The sequence below is a fragment of the Ixodes scapularis genome, unplaced genomic scaffold (genome assembly GCF_016920785.2).
Source record: "Ixodes scapularis isolate PalLabHiFi unplaced genomic scaffold, ASM1692078v2 PGA_scaffold4__175_contigs__length_147842914, whole genome shotgun sequence".
Taxonomy (NCBI): Eukaryota; Metazoa; Arthropoda; class Arachnida; order Ixodida; family Ixodidae; genus Ixodes; species Ixodes scapularis.
In genome coordinates, this window is record NW_024609879.1 from 65,201,935 (window position 1) to 65,218,920 (window position 16,986).

The window sequence follows — 16,986 nt, forward strand, 5'->3', positions numbered from 1 at the left end:
AAGGGCGGCGTCAAGGAGGTTTCTTTTGTGAACGCTAAGCGGCCGAAGATTGCAACCCCAGGGCTTAGCTTCGCCGGTGTCGATCCGGTGCTGAAGGACGTTAGTCATGCCCGGCTGTTCGGTGAATGTCGCCGAAAAGGGGCGCAAAACGACCGCGAGTGCATGCCTCTGCTCGGTCGGGCCGTCGAAAGACGCGAGCACGGCCTCCAATTCCGCCGTTCCAACCTGGGTTACGAGCGCCTCTGGCTGGAGCTTGGGGCAACCAGCGAGAGCCGTCGTACGTGGAGCGCAAGGAACACGGGGTAGTGGGCCGGCGAAAGGTATAAGCGGAGTAGACGGGTCGCAACGGCACCATTGTTCCGCAGGTCAAAGATGATGCCTTCTCGAGAAAGGAAATCTCGCCCCAGTACGACCGGAGATCTGAAACCCCGAAGTTACACAAAACGTGGCCTCTTACGTCGACCGTCAAACTCGACCAGAAGGCGCAGAGACCCCTCTGCCCTCGCCATGCCCGTTGCCAAACGCATGCAGATGTCGACCGGTCTTAAACTCCTCCTCCCGCGGCATGCTTCGTAGACGTCGTCACCAATCAAACAAAGGGTAGCTCCGGTATCTATCAATGCTGAGAACTCCCACCCAGCAACCTTAATCGTCACGCGGGGTCCAAAGGCAGAGAGTCCCGTCTGGGCTTTACATGCCAGTGGGGCAAACGCATCCGCGACATCAGTGGGACATGTCGGCAACACGTCTTCGTGGGGCTTCCCCCGGTACCGCGTCGCCCCTCCCTTTCGCCACTGGCCAGCGGCGGGAACTTGGATGATCCGGTTAACGCCGCTGGCCCCGGGCGTTTCCCTGGCGCTGACCGTCGCGCTCGAGCTGCGGACAGTTACGTATGCTGTGGCCAGGCTGGTCACACGGGAAACAACGCAAGGGTCCGGACTCTGGCGACGCCCGTCCCTTCCATCTCGACCAAAACGGGACGCGTTATGTCCCCGCCTCGCGACAACACGCGCCCCGGCAGCGATGGCCCCGACCGAACTCGAAGGCCGATTCTCGCGGCGGGCGCGGCGTCTCTGCTCGTACGAGAAAGGGTCTAGCGCGCGAGCTGAAACGACTTCTCGCGCCTCGCGCCTAACAACCGCGGACTCCAACGCTGCCTCGACAAGGGAGTTCGGGCTTTGGGACCCCGCCCACGTGCAACTGGGCTCAAACGATTCCTCTGGCCCAGGCAGCGGCGCGTAGCTGAGCTCAGCAAGCAAGTCCGCATGAACGACGCGCGCCTCTCGAGCAAGAGCCTCCAGGGTGTCGAAGCTGCGCCCACGAAGGTACGGCTTGAAGGATGGGTGGCACTGGCGGAGTACTCGCGAAACTTGGTCCGCGTGACTCGCCGCGGGGTCTGCTCGCGAATAAAGTTCCTGAAGTGCGCGCACGTACTCCAAAAGGCTCTCGTCAGGATGCCGCGTGCGCGTGTCTAATTCCTCGCGGAAGCGCCTCCCATAGTCCGGCGGCAGAAACTCGCTTCGGAAGCGCTCATGGAACGCGGCCATCAATGAGGGAGGCTCCTGAAGCCTCCACCAGCGGGCGGCATCCCCGACGAGGGCGATTGGCAGGATCTGACGTATGACGGTTTCATCTGACGCGCCAACGGCCGTTTGGTAGGTGCCCAGGCGCAACAGAAAGTCATGAACAGACCTCTCGTCTGCGTAACCGGAATACGTGGGCAACTCCATCGTAAGCCGCGGACGCGGAAGTGTCACTGGCGCGGGAGCGGTCGGGCTCTGGGAAGCAGCTAACTGCCGCGTGAGTGTAGCGAACAGAGCTGTCATTTGCTCCATGAGCTCAGCCGCATCCGAAGGCGCCTGCGGTTGCGCGATGGTCGGACTCTCAGCCAGCGACGCAGTCGCTCCTGCGGGGTTAGCCTCAGGGGGAACGGCGGCTGTGGGTTCCCGTCTGCTCGGCGCGTTCGCGCCGTTTGAAAATCCGTTTCCCTCGCGCCTGGACTTCGGCATCTCGACTTAAGTCAAAGCTCTCTGCCTAATCAAAAACCCTTTCCGAATTGGCCTCCGCTCCAAAATTAAACACAAGTAGAGTGGTGACACCCGGGAAGAGGAACTAAACAAAGACAATCAATAGGGCCCCACGTAGGGCGCCAGTGTGTGGCGTTATCCCCGTCCAGCTCTCCCCCACCCCGAGTGACACAACACCACTCTCGATATAAACATTTAATCACTCACATTGATGAGTTCTCCGTCGGTTGCACCTCACGGTATTCCCACGTCCGTCCCCTCTCCCGTCCGTCGCATCACCACCGCGTCCCCCCCCCCCCCCCCCCCCCCCCGACCCTCCGAGCACCGCCGGTCTTTCCTTCGCACCCCTCTTTTCCCGGCGCCAGGCCGACGGGTGCCTTCATCCCGACGTGGGTGTCCTGCCGGCTCCCTATCCACGCCGTCCAGGCCATCGGGGGTCGGGCTCCTTTGAAGGGAGGCCAAGGACGTCCGCCTCCGCCACCAGCCGGCCATGACCAGCTCCGATCGGCCACCGAGGGTGCCGACGGCTCATTCTTGAGCCACCCTCGGCCGCCGGCGTCTGGTAGCAATCAGGCGGCGGCCAGAGCGGGCCCCCACAACCTATACTTTGTTTCAGCTTAAGGCCCGTTCACACACTTGCGTTCGGAGCGACCACTATGCTTACAAACGAATGCAACCGCTGCGACTTCAACGACAACTTTGCGCGACGTGTACACACACATGCAACCGCATGCAACCATACGAGGCAACCGCCAATGAGAAAGGAGCTTCAGCTCTTGCTCCTAGCCAAAAGCAAGCAACCCAGCTACGCTTACAAACATGACGGACGGTTTCGTGCCCGACGCGAGCTCCTCAGACTCCTCACCGGAGCAGCCGGAGATTTTGGCTACGGTGGAGAGTCACGAAGATCTACTCTGCGCCTACAATAGCTGTGTAAAGGCTGGTTCTGACATCTGCAAGGAACGCGTTATCCACGACTGCGTCCGACCAGAGCGACCGGAACGACCGCTCTGTGCCGCGTGTACACTCCTGCAACCACTGCCACTAGCGCTGCGGGTCGGCAGCACGGCGACCGCCTCTCCGCCGCCGTCAGCTGTTTCAGCGGTGCCTCTAGAAAGAAGGGGACGCCCTGCCACTCACTTACGTAAAAGAAAATAGACAGACCGTCTTTTATGACCTCAAGTTTATTTATTTATTTTTTCAGCATACGCTTGCAGGGTAGCGCATTAAAAAAAGGAAACGATGCAGTACGCCGTCTTGCGCGATCACGACTTTAATACACAACTTTGTCAACAGTAAAAATCTCACCACACGCCTTTTCTACGATCATAAAATACGATGTAATTTTAGCAGCAAAATAGCAACGCAGAAATATAATTTCTTGATCACATAGGCGTTGCGAGCGTTCAGGATAGCTAACACTAATCACCTTTCTCGGTGATGAAAACGCGTGAAAACTCACATCCTTTATACGGTACGCACCAGTAATACCTTGAACTTGAGCACACGCATGCGCCAAAAAAAAAATCCGGGCGATGTTCGAGGACACAAATGCTAAAAAAGCACCACTGTAGTCGAAGTAAACAAACACGACGGCACGGACGTTTCTGCTGTCTTGAGAGTGCCGCCACGAGATCGCCGCACAAGTAGGTGGATCTTCCCTTCTAGTACGTGCTGGGTTATCATAGCGACACACGACGAAAATTCACAGTCGAGGATAGCGCTTTTACGGGGAGCGATGAGCGTTCACCACGCCGTCCATGTCGACGATCCCCACCGACGCCATGCTTGCAAATAGAAGAAGCCTGGCACGACCGGCATGCAACGCGCGCGACCGAGCTCTCCTCGACCTGTGATTGGTCTGTCGCTCCCGTCGTTCCCGAACGTAACGAAAAAGTTCAGCCCGGCTCAACTCCTTGCGTTGCGAACGAACACGAACGAAACGACCGTTTGGCGCTTCGTTGCTATGGTAACTCGTCGTTCCAACCGGTTGCATTCGTTCGTAAGCATAGTGGTCGCTCCGAACGCAACTGTGTGAACGGGCCTTTAGGCTCGAGCGCGGCCGATGTTATGAGCCGAAGGGCCAATCAACCAGCGAAAGGGGCACAACGTCCTGGCGTGCTCTCTGCAATTGATAGGACGAGCCGGTATTTGTCGCCTCTCTGTGCGTGCTCCTCCGCCGGCTAATCCTGTCAAGTGCAGAGAGCACGCCATGACGTTGCGCTTTTTGCGCTGTTTATTGACCCTTCGACTAATAAAGTCGGCCGTGTTTGGACCTTAGGTGAAACGAAGTATAGAAGAGTGGTGTTTACACTTACCCCGAGCGTGAAAAATAAGAAGACCAGAACGACCTTGCCTAGTCATCGTCGGCGTAGCGCTAGCCCGAACGTTCTAGGTCAAATGTTCAAGATGACAATTACGGTAGTTAAAAAGCCGAGCGCCGTATCGCCGATTCATTCGCTGATTCTCTCGCGATACCCAGTTGTTACGCCGACACAGTGTCGATTGCAGCTGTCGCCGTCGACGCTCTCTGCTCCTTTCCCGACGCGTGTTTTTCACTATCGTTTCTGGCACAAGTTTGCCCTCTAGTAAATTTTTAGTTCATTTTGTTTTCTCTTGCCTTATCGTCGGCTATTTGTGAAAATATTACACAAAATGGCTTGGATTAGAAGGCCGAAGCAGAAGTCGCCTGTATATACCCCTAGCTTCACTACTCTTGGAACACAGCCAACAACAGCTGAGCAACACAAATATTATTGGCTCGGAAATTTGAACTATATTATATATGCAACTCATAATATGAAAACCCAACAACGAGAAAGTAAGGTTCTAAAACAGCAGACAAAAAAAACGAAGCTGGAACTACATTCTTGATTGTTGCCTGACTGTCTTCAAAGAGGAAGGATGTTCTATTACACATATTAGGCTAGGATAAATTTTTACGTATCTTGAATTTCCCATTTACAAAGTGCGCCATACATAGTTCTGGTTCTTGTTTTTATTAGGTTTCTGTGTCTGTAAGTGTGATCTGTCCGAGTGTTGGTAAAAAACTTTGTTCATGGTCAAGTTTTAGTTAAACAAAAACGACTCCCGTCAGTACTTGGATACACGACTGTCTGAAGTTGCTCACACCACACTATTTTTTAATCCACGCGCTCTACTATACTGTTATATTAAAAAAAAAACGTTATATATCTAATCACGAGCGATCAAATCACAAGCGATCGGACCACCGTGTTGCACATGACAAGGCACTCATGTCACGCGGTACCAAAACAGTTTGTTCCAGAACCGTTATCCATATTTTTTCCACCACGTTTACATGCATGCGCATTTTGCTTTTTTTTTTCACCACGTTTACATGCATGTGCGTACAGCTTCGAAAATTTGGTTTTTACAGTTGGTTTTATATGAGAACTAAAAAGTTTCGCGTCGCGCGTATAGCTCTTTCGGGTCGAAGTGTACGACGCCGTCCGTATAGACTTAGTCTTGCTGAAATATAAACTTCCAAAACGCAGAACCCGACCTATAACCGCAAACAAGCTTCCCCGCCGGCTCCGTCGTAAAGACAAAGCAGAGTGGTGGGCGACTTTGTTTACCCTGATATGAAATAGGTGCCGCATAATCGAGCACGCTTGATTAGATCCCACAGGCTTCCATCGGGGAACGCGCGTCCAACTGCTCGCACCCAAGTCGAACTTTCGTCATTCCGACTTGTCGAAGGGAATCGAAGCAAAATGATGTGCCCCTGGCAGCATCGTATCACCAATTCCGCAGAAGTAATAGCGGGTTTGTTCTCAAATGGTTCTTGTCGTTTTGTTTTTAACAAGACATAAATGCGGAAGAAGACGTTGTGCGATCTCGCTAAAGTGGTGATTTAATATGGTAACGTACTTCAAAAAGTCTACCACAGTAACACATTGCTGTATCAATGCAATCACTTACCTTCTATATCGTTCACAAAGGCCGGATAGTACCTTTCATCCTTGCTTTTCTCGCCCCTTCTGTAGGCCTGCACACGCACAGTCCTGTTGAACTCACCGACGTTCTTCGGGAAGAAGTTTTTATGAGCGATACAGCCAGGATAGCGCGCTGGCTATCCTGCTCTTACCGCACATATGTAGACATGATGCTCACGTAGGTGCACACAGAGCTCAGAATTAGAGTCCTCGAGTCACGAAAGAAAAGGACCAAGCACAAAAGCCCCAGCGTAAGCTTCACTTAAAGCAAAACAAACCACCAAGCCGTCCGGATTTGATTGGATTGGTTGAACAACTAGGGATTTTAGGATAGGCTTCCTTCGGCTACTTAATGTAAGGTAGCGCAGGGGGTGCAGATAATAAAACTTTTGTGTCAAGTAAATCTTATCAGCCTACTTTTATAATGTACTAACGGATAAATTGTCTAGATCTCCCAACCCCCGATACAAAGCGATACAAAGGGGTTAGTCACATATCCATATCCATATTCATATCCATGAAAGGAACCGTCTGCTGCACCAGCTGGCTACCAGTACTATGACCAGTACTCCAAGTTGGAGTTGTTTGCTTGGCAGATTTTTCCGTTGTTTCGCTAGGCGCCATGGGTAAGATTTTATTTCGTTAAACTTACTAGCGATGGCAAGACCGACGTCATACAAACGGCAAAACATATACTTCGACGCGGGCGAAGAATTGCTTAACGTGGATAACACTTCGCTGAAAAGTGCGGCAAGTGGCACTGATATTAGCGCGAGCCTTGCAGAACGGTGTTTTAGCTCATATCCGCTAAGATACTACACGAATGGTGGAAGCAAAGTACCAAAGTAAGGCGCATAACAAGGTATTTATTGCTTTTAGAAAATGGATGTCTGCTACATCATTCCGATGCCATACAACGTATTTTTTGTGGCTATTTTCCTGAAAACTGTCGTACGTCTTATTGAAAGTCGTGCGCGCGGGTGGAAGAGGGAGTTACATGTGCCCTCTTCTTTCCCTTATCACGCGGAAAGAAGTATCGTGGGAGAGTGATTTACTATCGCAGGCAATATGAGCTGCAACGATCATTCATTCTTTTTTAAAGTACTTGCCTGTTTCTAAACAACTTGGATCCCAACTGTTTGATGGAACGCGAAGCTTAGGTCTTATTCCTTTAACTCGATGTAAAAGCCATATATTTGAATGTTGTGGGGATTTCAGCCGCAGAAAAGGGACGGTTTTAGTGGTTCCGCTCATATCGTCTACGGGGTTGTATGTTCTGCTAAGTGGCACCAGTACCATTCAAATTTATAAATGTTGTCGCGACCGCCATTCAATATAAAGAGAGTTTTGTTTGAAAATTAACAGAGTAACACTGAAAGTAACACTTTACTTCTGAATATCACTGAAGAGAACTTGGTAAGATATTACACATGTGGCTCTTCTCTTCTCTAGCGCGATTCGCGGGACGAGGCGTTCAATCGATTTGCCGCAGCCTTCAAAACGTCTAGCAAAAGGAAGGTGCGCACTAACGAGAAGATACCTGAACAGAAGCGGTGATGGCCTGAGCGTGACCGTGCTCGGCGTGCCAAATACACGGCGGAGCAGAGAGAGCGACGTTTGACTAGCGGAATATAGACCTCATAGAGGACAAGCAATGTGATCCCATTTCCGCGTGTTTTTTTTTTAATCTGCATTGTTATTTTGAACGCCGCCATAAAGAATACAAAACGCTGCGATCTGAATTCTTCGACTATGGACCAGGAATGAACTATTTACTGGACGCCACATTCGAGGGCGCTCTTTAAAAAAAAAAGCATGCTAAGAACGAGCTGACATTATTAAGTTGCCAAGACAGGCAATCTTGACGTTGTGGAATGTCCGTTGCAAAAGAAGTGTGGATGCTTGCCATCTGCACGTGCTGAACATTGGCACACAAGGCTATGGCCGCCAGGGACTACTCTCTATTGGGAATTGAAGCGAAAAACGTTTTGCTGCCGAACTAGGAACAGTCAAGTTTCGTTTCTTTGAACAGAAAATCGTGAGACGCAATCTAGCAAATGAATTGTGGAACAATTTTTTTATTGTCGATTGCATTTGATGTCAACGAATTACATTTAGTATTTTTCACAATATAATATGAGATACATTGATCCACTGTTGATGCTGTAAATCATTCCGTGAAAAGTTATCGGATTTCCCGATTGTAAAAGCAAACATCGGGTTCTGGGAACTCGCACGATCTTCGATGACCATTTGATGTTGGGTTAGGCACTATTTTGTCACAAAAGTTTATATTGCACGTTACAGCTGAATACCTAAAATGTCGTTAGGACAAAAGTACTCATCCGGTGCTCTTGTGTCAGCGTGTTGACATCGTTAGAACCACTTTTACGGAGACGACCACATGGCCGACGCGTCATTTATCACTTTTAACAAAAAGGAAATAAAAACCGAAAATGTTAACAACACCCAAACCTCACTACCACCCAAAATACCCTATATACTCAAACCACCCAAAAAACACAAACCACCCAAAACTGAGCGTGCACACCAGAAACTTCGCAACCTTCTTCCGCACAGGTACGTTGATCGTGTTCTTGGAGTACGGTTATATGCGGCGGGTTGTCGTTGACGTAAACGGCCCACTGATCGAAGTCGAAAAGCTTGCTTTTCGACTTCGACCGAAAAGCGCCAAAGAAAGCACGGTTAGACTTAGCGAAAGAGTTTTTAAAGACAGAACTAAAGGGTAAGTTCACAAGTGAATTGGACATGTTTCTCTAATAATGGCCTCTGGTTCTATCATATGTTCAAAAGTCATGGTCAAAATGTCTGAGGTAACCTGCAACGGCGAACGCACGTTTTGCCACTGCAATTTTACCGCAAGGAAAAGGACTCAGGGAAGGGGGGCTGGTATATGCTTACGTAATATATTGAGAAAACACTCGAAGTATAAGCGGGAATTTATCCTTGGAACTAGGTTGAAGTACTCCAAGGTTTCCATTAGCTCCCGTTTTGTTGGTGCGTCATATATAAAATAAGCTTTAATAGCGAACTCCAGTGTAAAGACACCGAGGGTATTACTCTTTTATCGTCAAGGGATGCGACGATTGGGATCAAGGCCAGGGAGTGATTCCAAGCTTCTCGGCTGCGACGACATACGCCGAGTCGATAGTCGGTGTCAAAGGGGAAGGCTCGTCTAAGCAACGCCATAGATTGACTTTGAAGCCAGCTCGCACCAGAGCGTCTTTCACGGTATCTGGCTTCAAGCAGAGGCAAGGAAATTTGACTCCCCCCACACTGTATTCGCGGCAGCCGAGGACACCACATAGTATAAGGAGGCCTCCCTCGAGAACGAGGTCGCCGACGTTCTGAAAGGCCGTGCGGAACGTGGCTTCGTCCGGGGAAGCTGCCTCCAGGCAGAGGCAGGACAGGACCACGTCGAACTTCTCCTGGTGCTCTTCTGGAAGGACTCCGGGGACCAAGACATCACCAGGAACCACTTTTCTGATGGCTTTGCGCGTTCTCGCCGTAATTTCTTCCGCTCCTCGCTTGATGTCACTGTTCAAACCACAGAAAACACGCAAGGATCTCCTCTTAGTTTGTGTGTATTTCCTGTACAGGAATTGGGCTGCTTAAAACTCTTAATAAACTTTATTTAATCTTCTCATTCTTGGGTAGGCGTTTTAAAACTATATACACACTTAAGCATTAGAAATGTTAACAAAATAACCTCACACATTTTCACTGCTAACTGCATCTGTGAATAGGCAGTTCTATTTTTGTATATATTTGACAAAAATGAGTTTCCAAAAGAGGCAGTGCTGAAGTGATCAGGCACAATATATTTTTTATGTTTCGTTCTATATTTCGTTTCAGCTTAAGGGCGAACGCAGCCTACGCTAGGACCTAATGGGCCCAAGCAAGCAGCGTCAAGAGCGCGTCACTGGGTCTTTACTGCTTATGATTGGTTCAGAGGTGACAGAAAACATCGGGAAACATGCCGAACACCATGATGGTGTGCTTTTGACGCTGTTTGATAGACCCCATCAGTTTGTAGCATCAGCTGCGTCTTGACATAAGGTGAAACAAAGTATTGCGTTGTTCATTTTACATATGTAACACAATTTTGAACATCAATAAAGTAATCACCATATAAAAACAAAAAAAATCAATCGAGTCAACATTATCCTGGTACTTACAAGTACAAGGTTTACATCGTACTTCAGTTGGGAGGCAGTGTGTAGATCGATAGCAATTGAAAATAAATCGGACTGCTTTATCTTGTATGCGTTTTATTTTGTGAATGTTTTGTTGCGTGATTGGTTCCCAAACTAAGCCTGTATATTCAATCGTTCGTAATATTCGTAACTTATGCTGTTAATTTGTGCACTGGGCCGGCAGATTCTAACTTTCAAGTGTCCTTAGTTTGTATAGCGCTTTGTTACAAAAATTTTATATGCGCATTCTGGTTCATATTCAAACTTAAATAACGCCTATGTATTTGTACTGCTGTACACACTTTAAAGAAATCACCCCAACACCTGGCGAGCTGTGCTGTATTTGCATTATGTTCGTGTATGCCGTTTAGTTTTTGTATATTTTCATTTGCCATTCGTCACTAAAGTTGATCAATTTCTTTAAAAGCTCATCCAATTTCTTCGGCTTATCGTGTGTTTGTATTTTTGAAAATGTAATTATGCCATGGGCGAAATGTTTCATTTTAACGCCTGCTTGAAATCCTCGCTTAAGTCAGTGATATTGCCGCGTTCGCAGCTAGCCAAGTAGGAAGCGCGGCCGTGGCCTAACGGTTATCATGCCTGCCTCACACGCGAAGTGCCAGGGTTCGATTCCTGGGAGCGACGCACCTTTTGTTTGTCCTTGCAATCTAAATTCTTGAATTTAGATTCTTCTAAATTCAAGAATCCCGTTGCTGTTCTAGGTGCGAATGTTCCCGTCGCTGAACCTTTTAGCCGGATTATTCCAGATGCCAACGCGTGTACATAAGGGAGTGCATGGCGATCCTCAGTCAGTTTCGCCTCAGCGTTCGACTCTGCTCTCACGCGAACTTCGGTGCCCGCGACGCTCTACTTTTTTCTGTTCCCTTTTTGTTTTGGGGCAGAAGTTCGCCCCATTAAACGTCCCACTTTCCCCAGTTAATCTTCGTTCCCTCGCCGGTTCCTTTGTGATAATATCAAAAATAATTATAAGCTGCCCAAGCACAGACCCTTTAGGCACTCCTGATATAAAGGACAAGTTGTCTGACACTGTACTAATCAACTGCGCTGACTGTTTTGTACCAAATTAATAAGCTGTAAGCCAGGTCAGACTTCTATAATTGTTAAAAATATATTGTAGTTTATGAAGTAGCTCTGGGTGAAAATACTATCAAATGCCTTGGAAAAATCTAGGAACACAACATCTATTTGTCCACCCTTGTCGAGGCATAAACTTCTGTTACTTCTATTAGTTGTGTGTGGCTTGAAGGACCTCGCCCAAAACATTACCGATAGTTTGGTAGAATTATTTTTTAAACAAAAATTTTTAACAAAATTATATAATGTGTTTAGCGATAACGTGTTCCATGATTTTACAATTTGTACTCGACAGTGAGATTGGACGATCATTTTGTTTATTTTTTCTTGTCGCGACATTGGTATTGGAAATATATTGTCCATACTTCCGGTCACGTGGAAGACTCACACAAGATGGTGATTTTTATATATGAGGCTAAGTAAAGAAAACAGACTGCATATTTTTTAAAGAATATGTTTGCGCTTATATCTAAGGCATGAAGTGTAAGAAAAACGATAGCACTCGTTGGAAAGGTAGGAATCAAACCCCCCTGGTCGCTTCCACCCCCTTAGACAAGGGGGACCATGAAGACGGAGTAATAAAAAATTTGAACATCTAATTAGCAAATAATATTTTTACAATTCAAAGACAACTAAATATTCTAACTGTGTCCTTAAAAAAAGCGGGAAATTAGTCAGCCGCAATGTATGTTGTGTATTAAAGTAGTAAGGGTGCTGACTAGCTGGTGAATGTTGATCATGTTGACTAAACTTGAGACTGGGGCAGAAATGAACCTAAACGTCGAAGGAACAGAAAGGGACACGACGACGTCTCAAACTCAGCTACCAGGTTTATTTAGTCCTCCTTCTTATTTAGCTCACAATCAGCCACCACCAACACAAAGAGGCAACTCTAAACAATCCAAACTCCAAACCCTCCAATCCGCAAAGTTGCGCTATGGACGGCCTTCATGCCGATTCACAATAAAAACTCTACAATCTCCCCCAAAAGTTAACAAAAGGATCAGTACCTATTCAATTCTAGCAAAAATTCACAAAAAAAAAGCAAAAAAAAAAAGCAGGGGAAACGAAAAGGAAAAAAAAAATAAAAGGGGAAATTTAGCGGGGAAAAGTTCCGCTAAATTCAGCGGGAAAATATTTCCGCTAGATTTAGTGGGGAAATTTTTCCGCTAGATTTAGGGGGGAAATTTTCCCGCTAGATTTAGCGGAGAAATTTTTCCGCTAGATGTAGCGGGGAAATTTTCCCCCTAAATCTAGCGGGGAAATTTCTCCGCTAGTGTTAGCGGGGAAATTGTTCCGCTAGATCTAGCGGGGAAATTTTTCTGCTAGATCTAGCGGGAAAGTTTTCCGCTAGATTTTGCGGGGAAATTTTTCCGCTAGATTTAGCGGGCAATTTACGCATAATGCACCGCGCAGTTACGCCGACGCCGACGGCAACGGGCGCCTTAAAGCTGAGCTCTACAAAGCAAAAAAATAAAAAAAATACAAAGGAAAAGAAAAGGAAAAAAAAGAAAAGGGGGAAAGGGAAACGAGAAAGAAAAGGAAACATATTAAACGAAAAAAGCCGTTTTTTTTTCTTTTTTTTTTTTTCTTTTTTTTCTGAATTTTTGTTAGAATGGAATAGGTACTGATCCTTTAGTTAAATTTTGGGGAGATTTTAGAGTTATCTTCGTGAATCGGCATGAAGGCCGTTCATAACGCTACTTTGTGTATTGGAGGGTTTGGAGTTTGGACTGTTTAGAGGTAGTCCCTTTGTGTTAATAGTGACTGATTGCAGGGCTTGGCATTTGAACTGGTTAGAGTCATTTCTGTGTTGGTGGTGGCTGATTGTGGGTATATAAGGAGGAGCACTATATAAACCTGGTAACTGAGTTTGAGACGTCGTCCTGTCCCTATGTGTTCCTTCGACTTTTATGTTCCTTTCTGTCCCAGTCTCAGGTTTATTCAACATGGTTAACATTCACCAGCTCGCCTGCACTCTTACTATTTTATCTCTAATCGTCCCAGAGGCAGGCTTAGTCCCCTTTTCTTATGGATGAACATTCGCACCTCCACCCAACACGTTAATCCTCCAAGCTATTACGGTTTTGGACAACCTAGGCCGTCGCCTCGCCGAGCTGGAAGCGGATATGGCGTTCTTCGGCTTCTGTCTTCGGAAACAGGGTTGCCAGGTGTTTGAACTCCAACCCGCCAAACGTCCACAAGATCTAGCCCAAAAATAGCCAAACGTCGATCCAGAAAAATCGCCCAAAAATAGCCCAAAAAGAACTTATCATTTGAAACGTTTATTTTGAGCAGAAAAGACACATAATACATTTTTATCCATTAAATGCCCCATAAATGGCGTCCCTTGCACGTTCGGCGAACTTCCTGAAACGCTCTTACAAGCGCATGACAACATACCTTCCAGTGTATTGGGACGAGTGACCAGAATGACGTCACGGGAGAACTATGCAGAATTCAGACAACCTAAAGAATACGCAGAACAGGTGCTGTTAAGGCCACAAGGAATCGCGCCGTCACTTGTTGGGATGGAGGAATAACAGCACATGCTTGCATTCGGAGGTAAACAATTGCACAAGGCGCGCAAAAAGAAGACGAATTTGTTCGGTGTCGCAAACTTATTTGGGTTAAGGGACTGAAGCACCAAATGTTGACGTAACTTACTCTAAAAATACATTCGAACCTATAAACCCAAGTGCTTTCAGGCATTTTGGTTCCAGCACAGGTCAGAAATTACCCAATGTACAGGTTAGAAATAGCCCAATACTAGCCAAATAGCCAACTGCCATTTTTTCCCGCCAACTGCAAATAAAACTAGCCCAATTTGGCTATTTATAGCCCAACCTGGCAACCGTGTTCGGAAAAAGTTCGTGGACCCGGAAAATTTCAAGCATCGATCCTCAACCAGGTTCCTTGGTACGCCAAGGAAATGGGTCATCAAGGCCTACCCGGACGGAGCCAGCAAAAGGATCCAGAACATCAAAGGATCCTGCGACAGACTTTGGACGCTTCTCCTGGGATATGATTTGAAGTACCACCGGGAGTACCATCAATGGACCAGCACCCAAAAAACCCTGTTCAACAGATTATGGTAGGTGAAGCGCAGACATGTATTGGACAGTCTAAAAAAAATGAAAGCCGCTTACAACTCCCTGTAACGCCGAATTAGAGCGCAGCTCTTGAGGAGGAGGAGGGAAGGGCACTGGGGGGGGGGGGGTTAAACTAACCAGGGGGGGTCACGTTACCTTGAGGGTCACGTGACCCCCAATGCCGATGATGTCATCACTGACGTCACTGATTACGTCATCAGTGACGATGACGATGCGGGTACCGATGACGTCATTAGTGACGTCACTGATGACTTCACCAGTGATGATGACGATGACGATGCAAATGTCGGTGACGTCATCAGTGACGTCGCTGATGACGTCATCAGTGATGATGACGATGACGATGCGGATGCCGGTGACGACATCAGTGACGTCACTGATGACGTCATCAGTGATGATGACGATGACAATGCGGATGTCGGTGACGTCATCAGTGATGATGACGATGACGATGTGGATGCCGGTGACGTCATCAGTGATGATGACGATGACGATGTGGATGCCGGTGACGTCAGCAGTGATGATGACGATGACGATGTGGATGCCGGTGACGTCATCAGTGATGATGACGATGACGATGCGGATGCCGGTGACGTCATCAGTGATGATGACGATGACGATGTGGATGCCGGTGACGTCATCAGTGATGATGACGATGACGATGTGGATGCCGGTGACGTCATCAGTGATGATGACGATGACGATGCGGATGCCGGTGACGTCATCAGTGATGACGATGACGATGTGGATGCCGGTGACGTCATCAGTGATGATGACGATGACGATGTGGATGCCGGTGACGTCATCAGTGACGATGACGTCATCGGGGGGTCACGCGACATCGGCGGGGGTCACGTGACCTCGAGGAGGGGGCCACGTGACCTCAGGGGAATCACGTGACTTTGGGGGGTCACGTGACCCCCCACGAGGTCACGTGACCTTGGTGGGGGGCTCGCGCGGTGCATTATGGGACATTTCCCATGATGCACCGCGCGGTTACGCCGACGCCGACGGCGACGGCGACGGCGACGGCGACGCCGACGGCGACGCCGCTCAAGCCGGAAACGGGCCCCTAAGAGCTGCGCTCTAAAACTAGAAAATTGTTAGTAATGGGGCTCGGAAAGCGTGGTTTGGGGTTGATGCATTGGCTAAGTCCCGACAGTCTGCTATTAATCCATGTGGGAAAGCGTTAACACGCGAGACAGAGCAAGTGTTAGCTAAGGGACCGAAGTGTTGTTAAGATGGAAAGCCTTCGAGACTTGACATGTTGTCTACCATTCATACTGTGGCCAGAAAGGTTATCCCTGAAAAAAAGGTCGCTTTTATAGATCACCCCATTAGTAGCATGGAGACAGTCATGGGAGAGGCGTACCCGAAGGACAAAAGAAATTTCAGAGAAGTTAATGCGGTTAAGAGGGGGTTAGAAACTAAGTCCTTAAAACTATTGGAAACAAATAATTCCGGAAAGTTTGCCGTCTTGCCAATGGCAGTATTCAAGAAAAAAAGAGAAGTTGCAATGAAATCTTTGTTTTCTGAGTGGGCGGGCAATGTAGGAAAATGGCGAGGGAGCATATGTGCAACCCTGAATGAAGACGACTTAACAATGTAGCAAAAAGTATCGCGAGTGCTACAAAATCGACGTTAAGTATCAAGTTTTTTCTCAAGGACCATAAACCTGAAATGCCTCTTCGTGCCGTCATCGACGAGAACAGAACTTGGCAGAAAGTAGTCTCAAAGTCTCTCCAGCGAGGGTTTATCTGTGCAAGCCTAGATAATTCATTGTCTCTAAGAAATGTAAATGAACTGATCGACATGTTGGGAAAACTTCATGGGCAGCAATGTTCTGTTTTGTCCATCGATATTAACTTATTAAGGACCTTTATTGCTCCCTAGAAAAAACTCGGTTGATGCAGAGAGTGAGCGAGGCATTGGAGTTGAATCTCGTAAACTTCCAAGCAGGTTCAGGTATTTCGGTAGAGAGTTTCCTAACGATCCTTGAGGTTTGTCTGAAGTCGACGGTAATCAAATACGAAGGAAGGAAGTACGTTCAAAAAGACTGTGTTTTTATAGGTTCGTCGGTGCCTCGGTGGCACCGATTTTAGCGGAAGTTTAATTAAACTCCTTGGATCGAGTAGTGCATAATAGACTGCAGGAGAAGTCGCCGGGTATGGCGTTTGTAAGATGATATGTGGACGACCTCATAGTTTGCACGGTAACGAATGATCTAACGGGCAGTCTGGAACGTGAGATAAGATCAGCGGCTCCGGAATTGAAGTTTAGCATGGAAAAACAAGAAAGAGGGATCCTGAAGTTTCTAGACTTACGCATTCATGGAAATCAAGTGATATGTTGGGAATACGGAAACGAATATTCTAAAACGCTGTTGCCAAGGATTAGCTGTCATTCGAAGACCGGAAAAGCTGGGGTTGTAAAGTCGATGGTCACAAACGCGCTAGACGGATCGTGTCTTCATTTCATCACGGATTTGGTTGAAAGACAATGCGAAAAGTTGATCAGTGTAGTGTATAAAGACAGTTTTATCAAACGGCAGTTAGAAATAGTTATCAAAGAGGAG

General features: G+C 47.6%; 1 protein-coding gene across 1 annotated transcript in view; it reads right to left on the bottom strand.

Moving 5' to 3' along the window:
* Positions 1-9,099: 9,099 nt before the first annotated feature.
* LOC115323381 (nicotinamide N-methyltransferase) overlaps positions 9,100-16,986 on the bottom strand; it is a 54,357-nt gene continuing 46,470 nt past the window's right edge. Inside the window, exon 3 of the mRNA XM_029983762.4 lies at positions 9,100-9,544. Coding sequence (XP_029839622.3) covers positions 9,100-9,544 — 445 coding nt within the window. The remainder of the gene's footprint in view (positions 9,545-16,986) is intronic.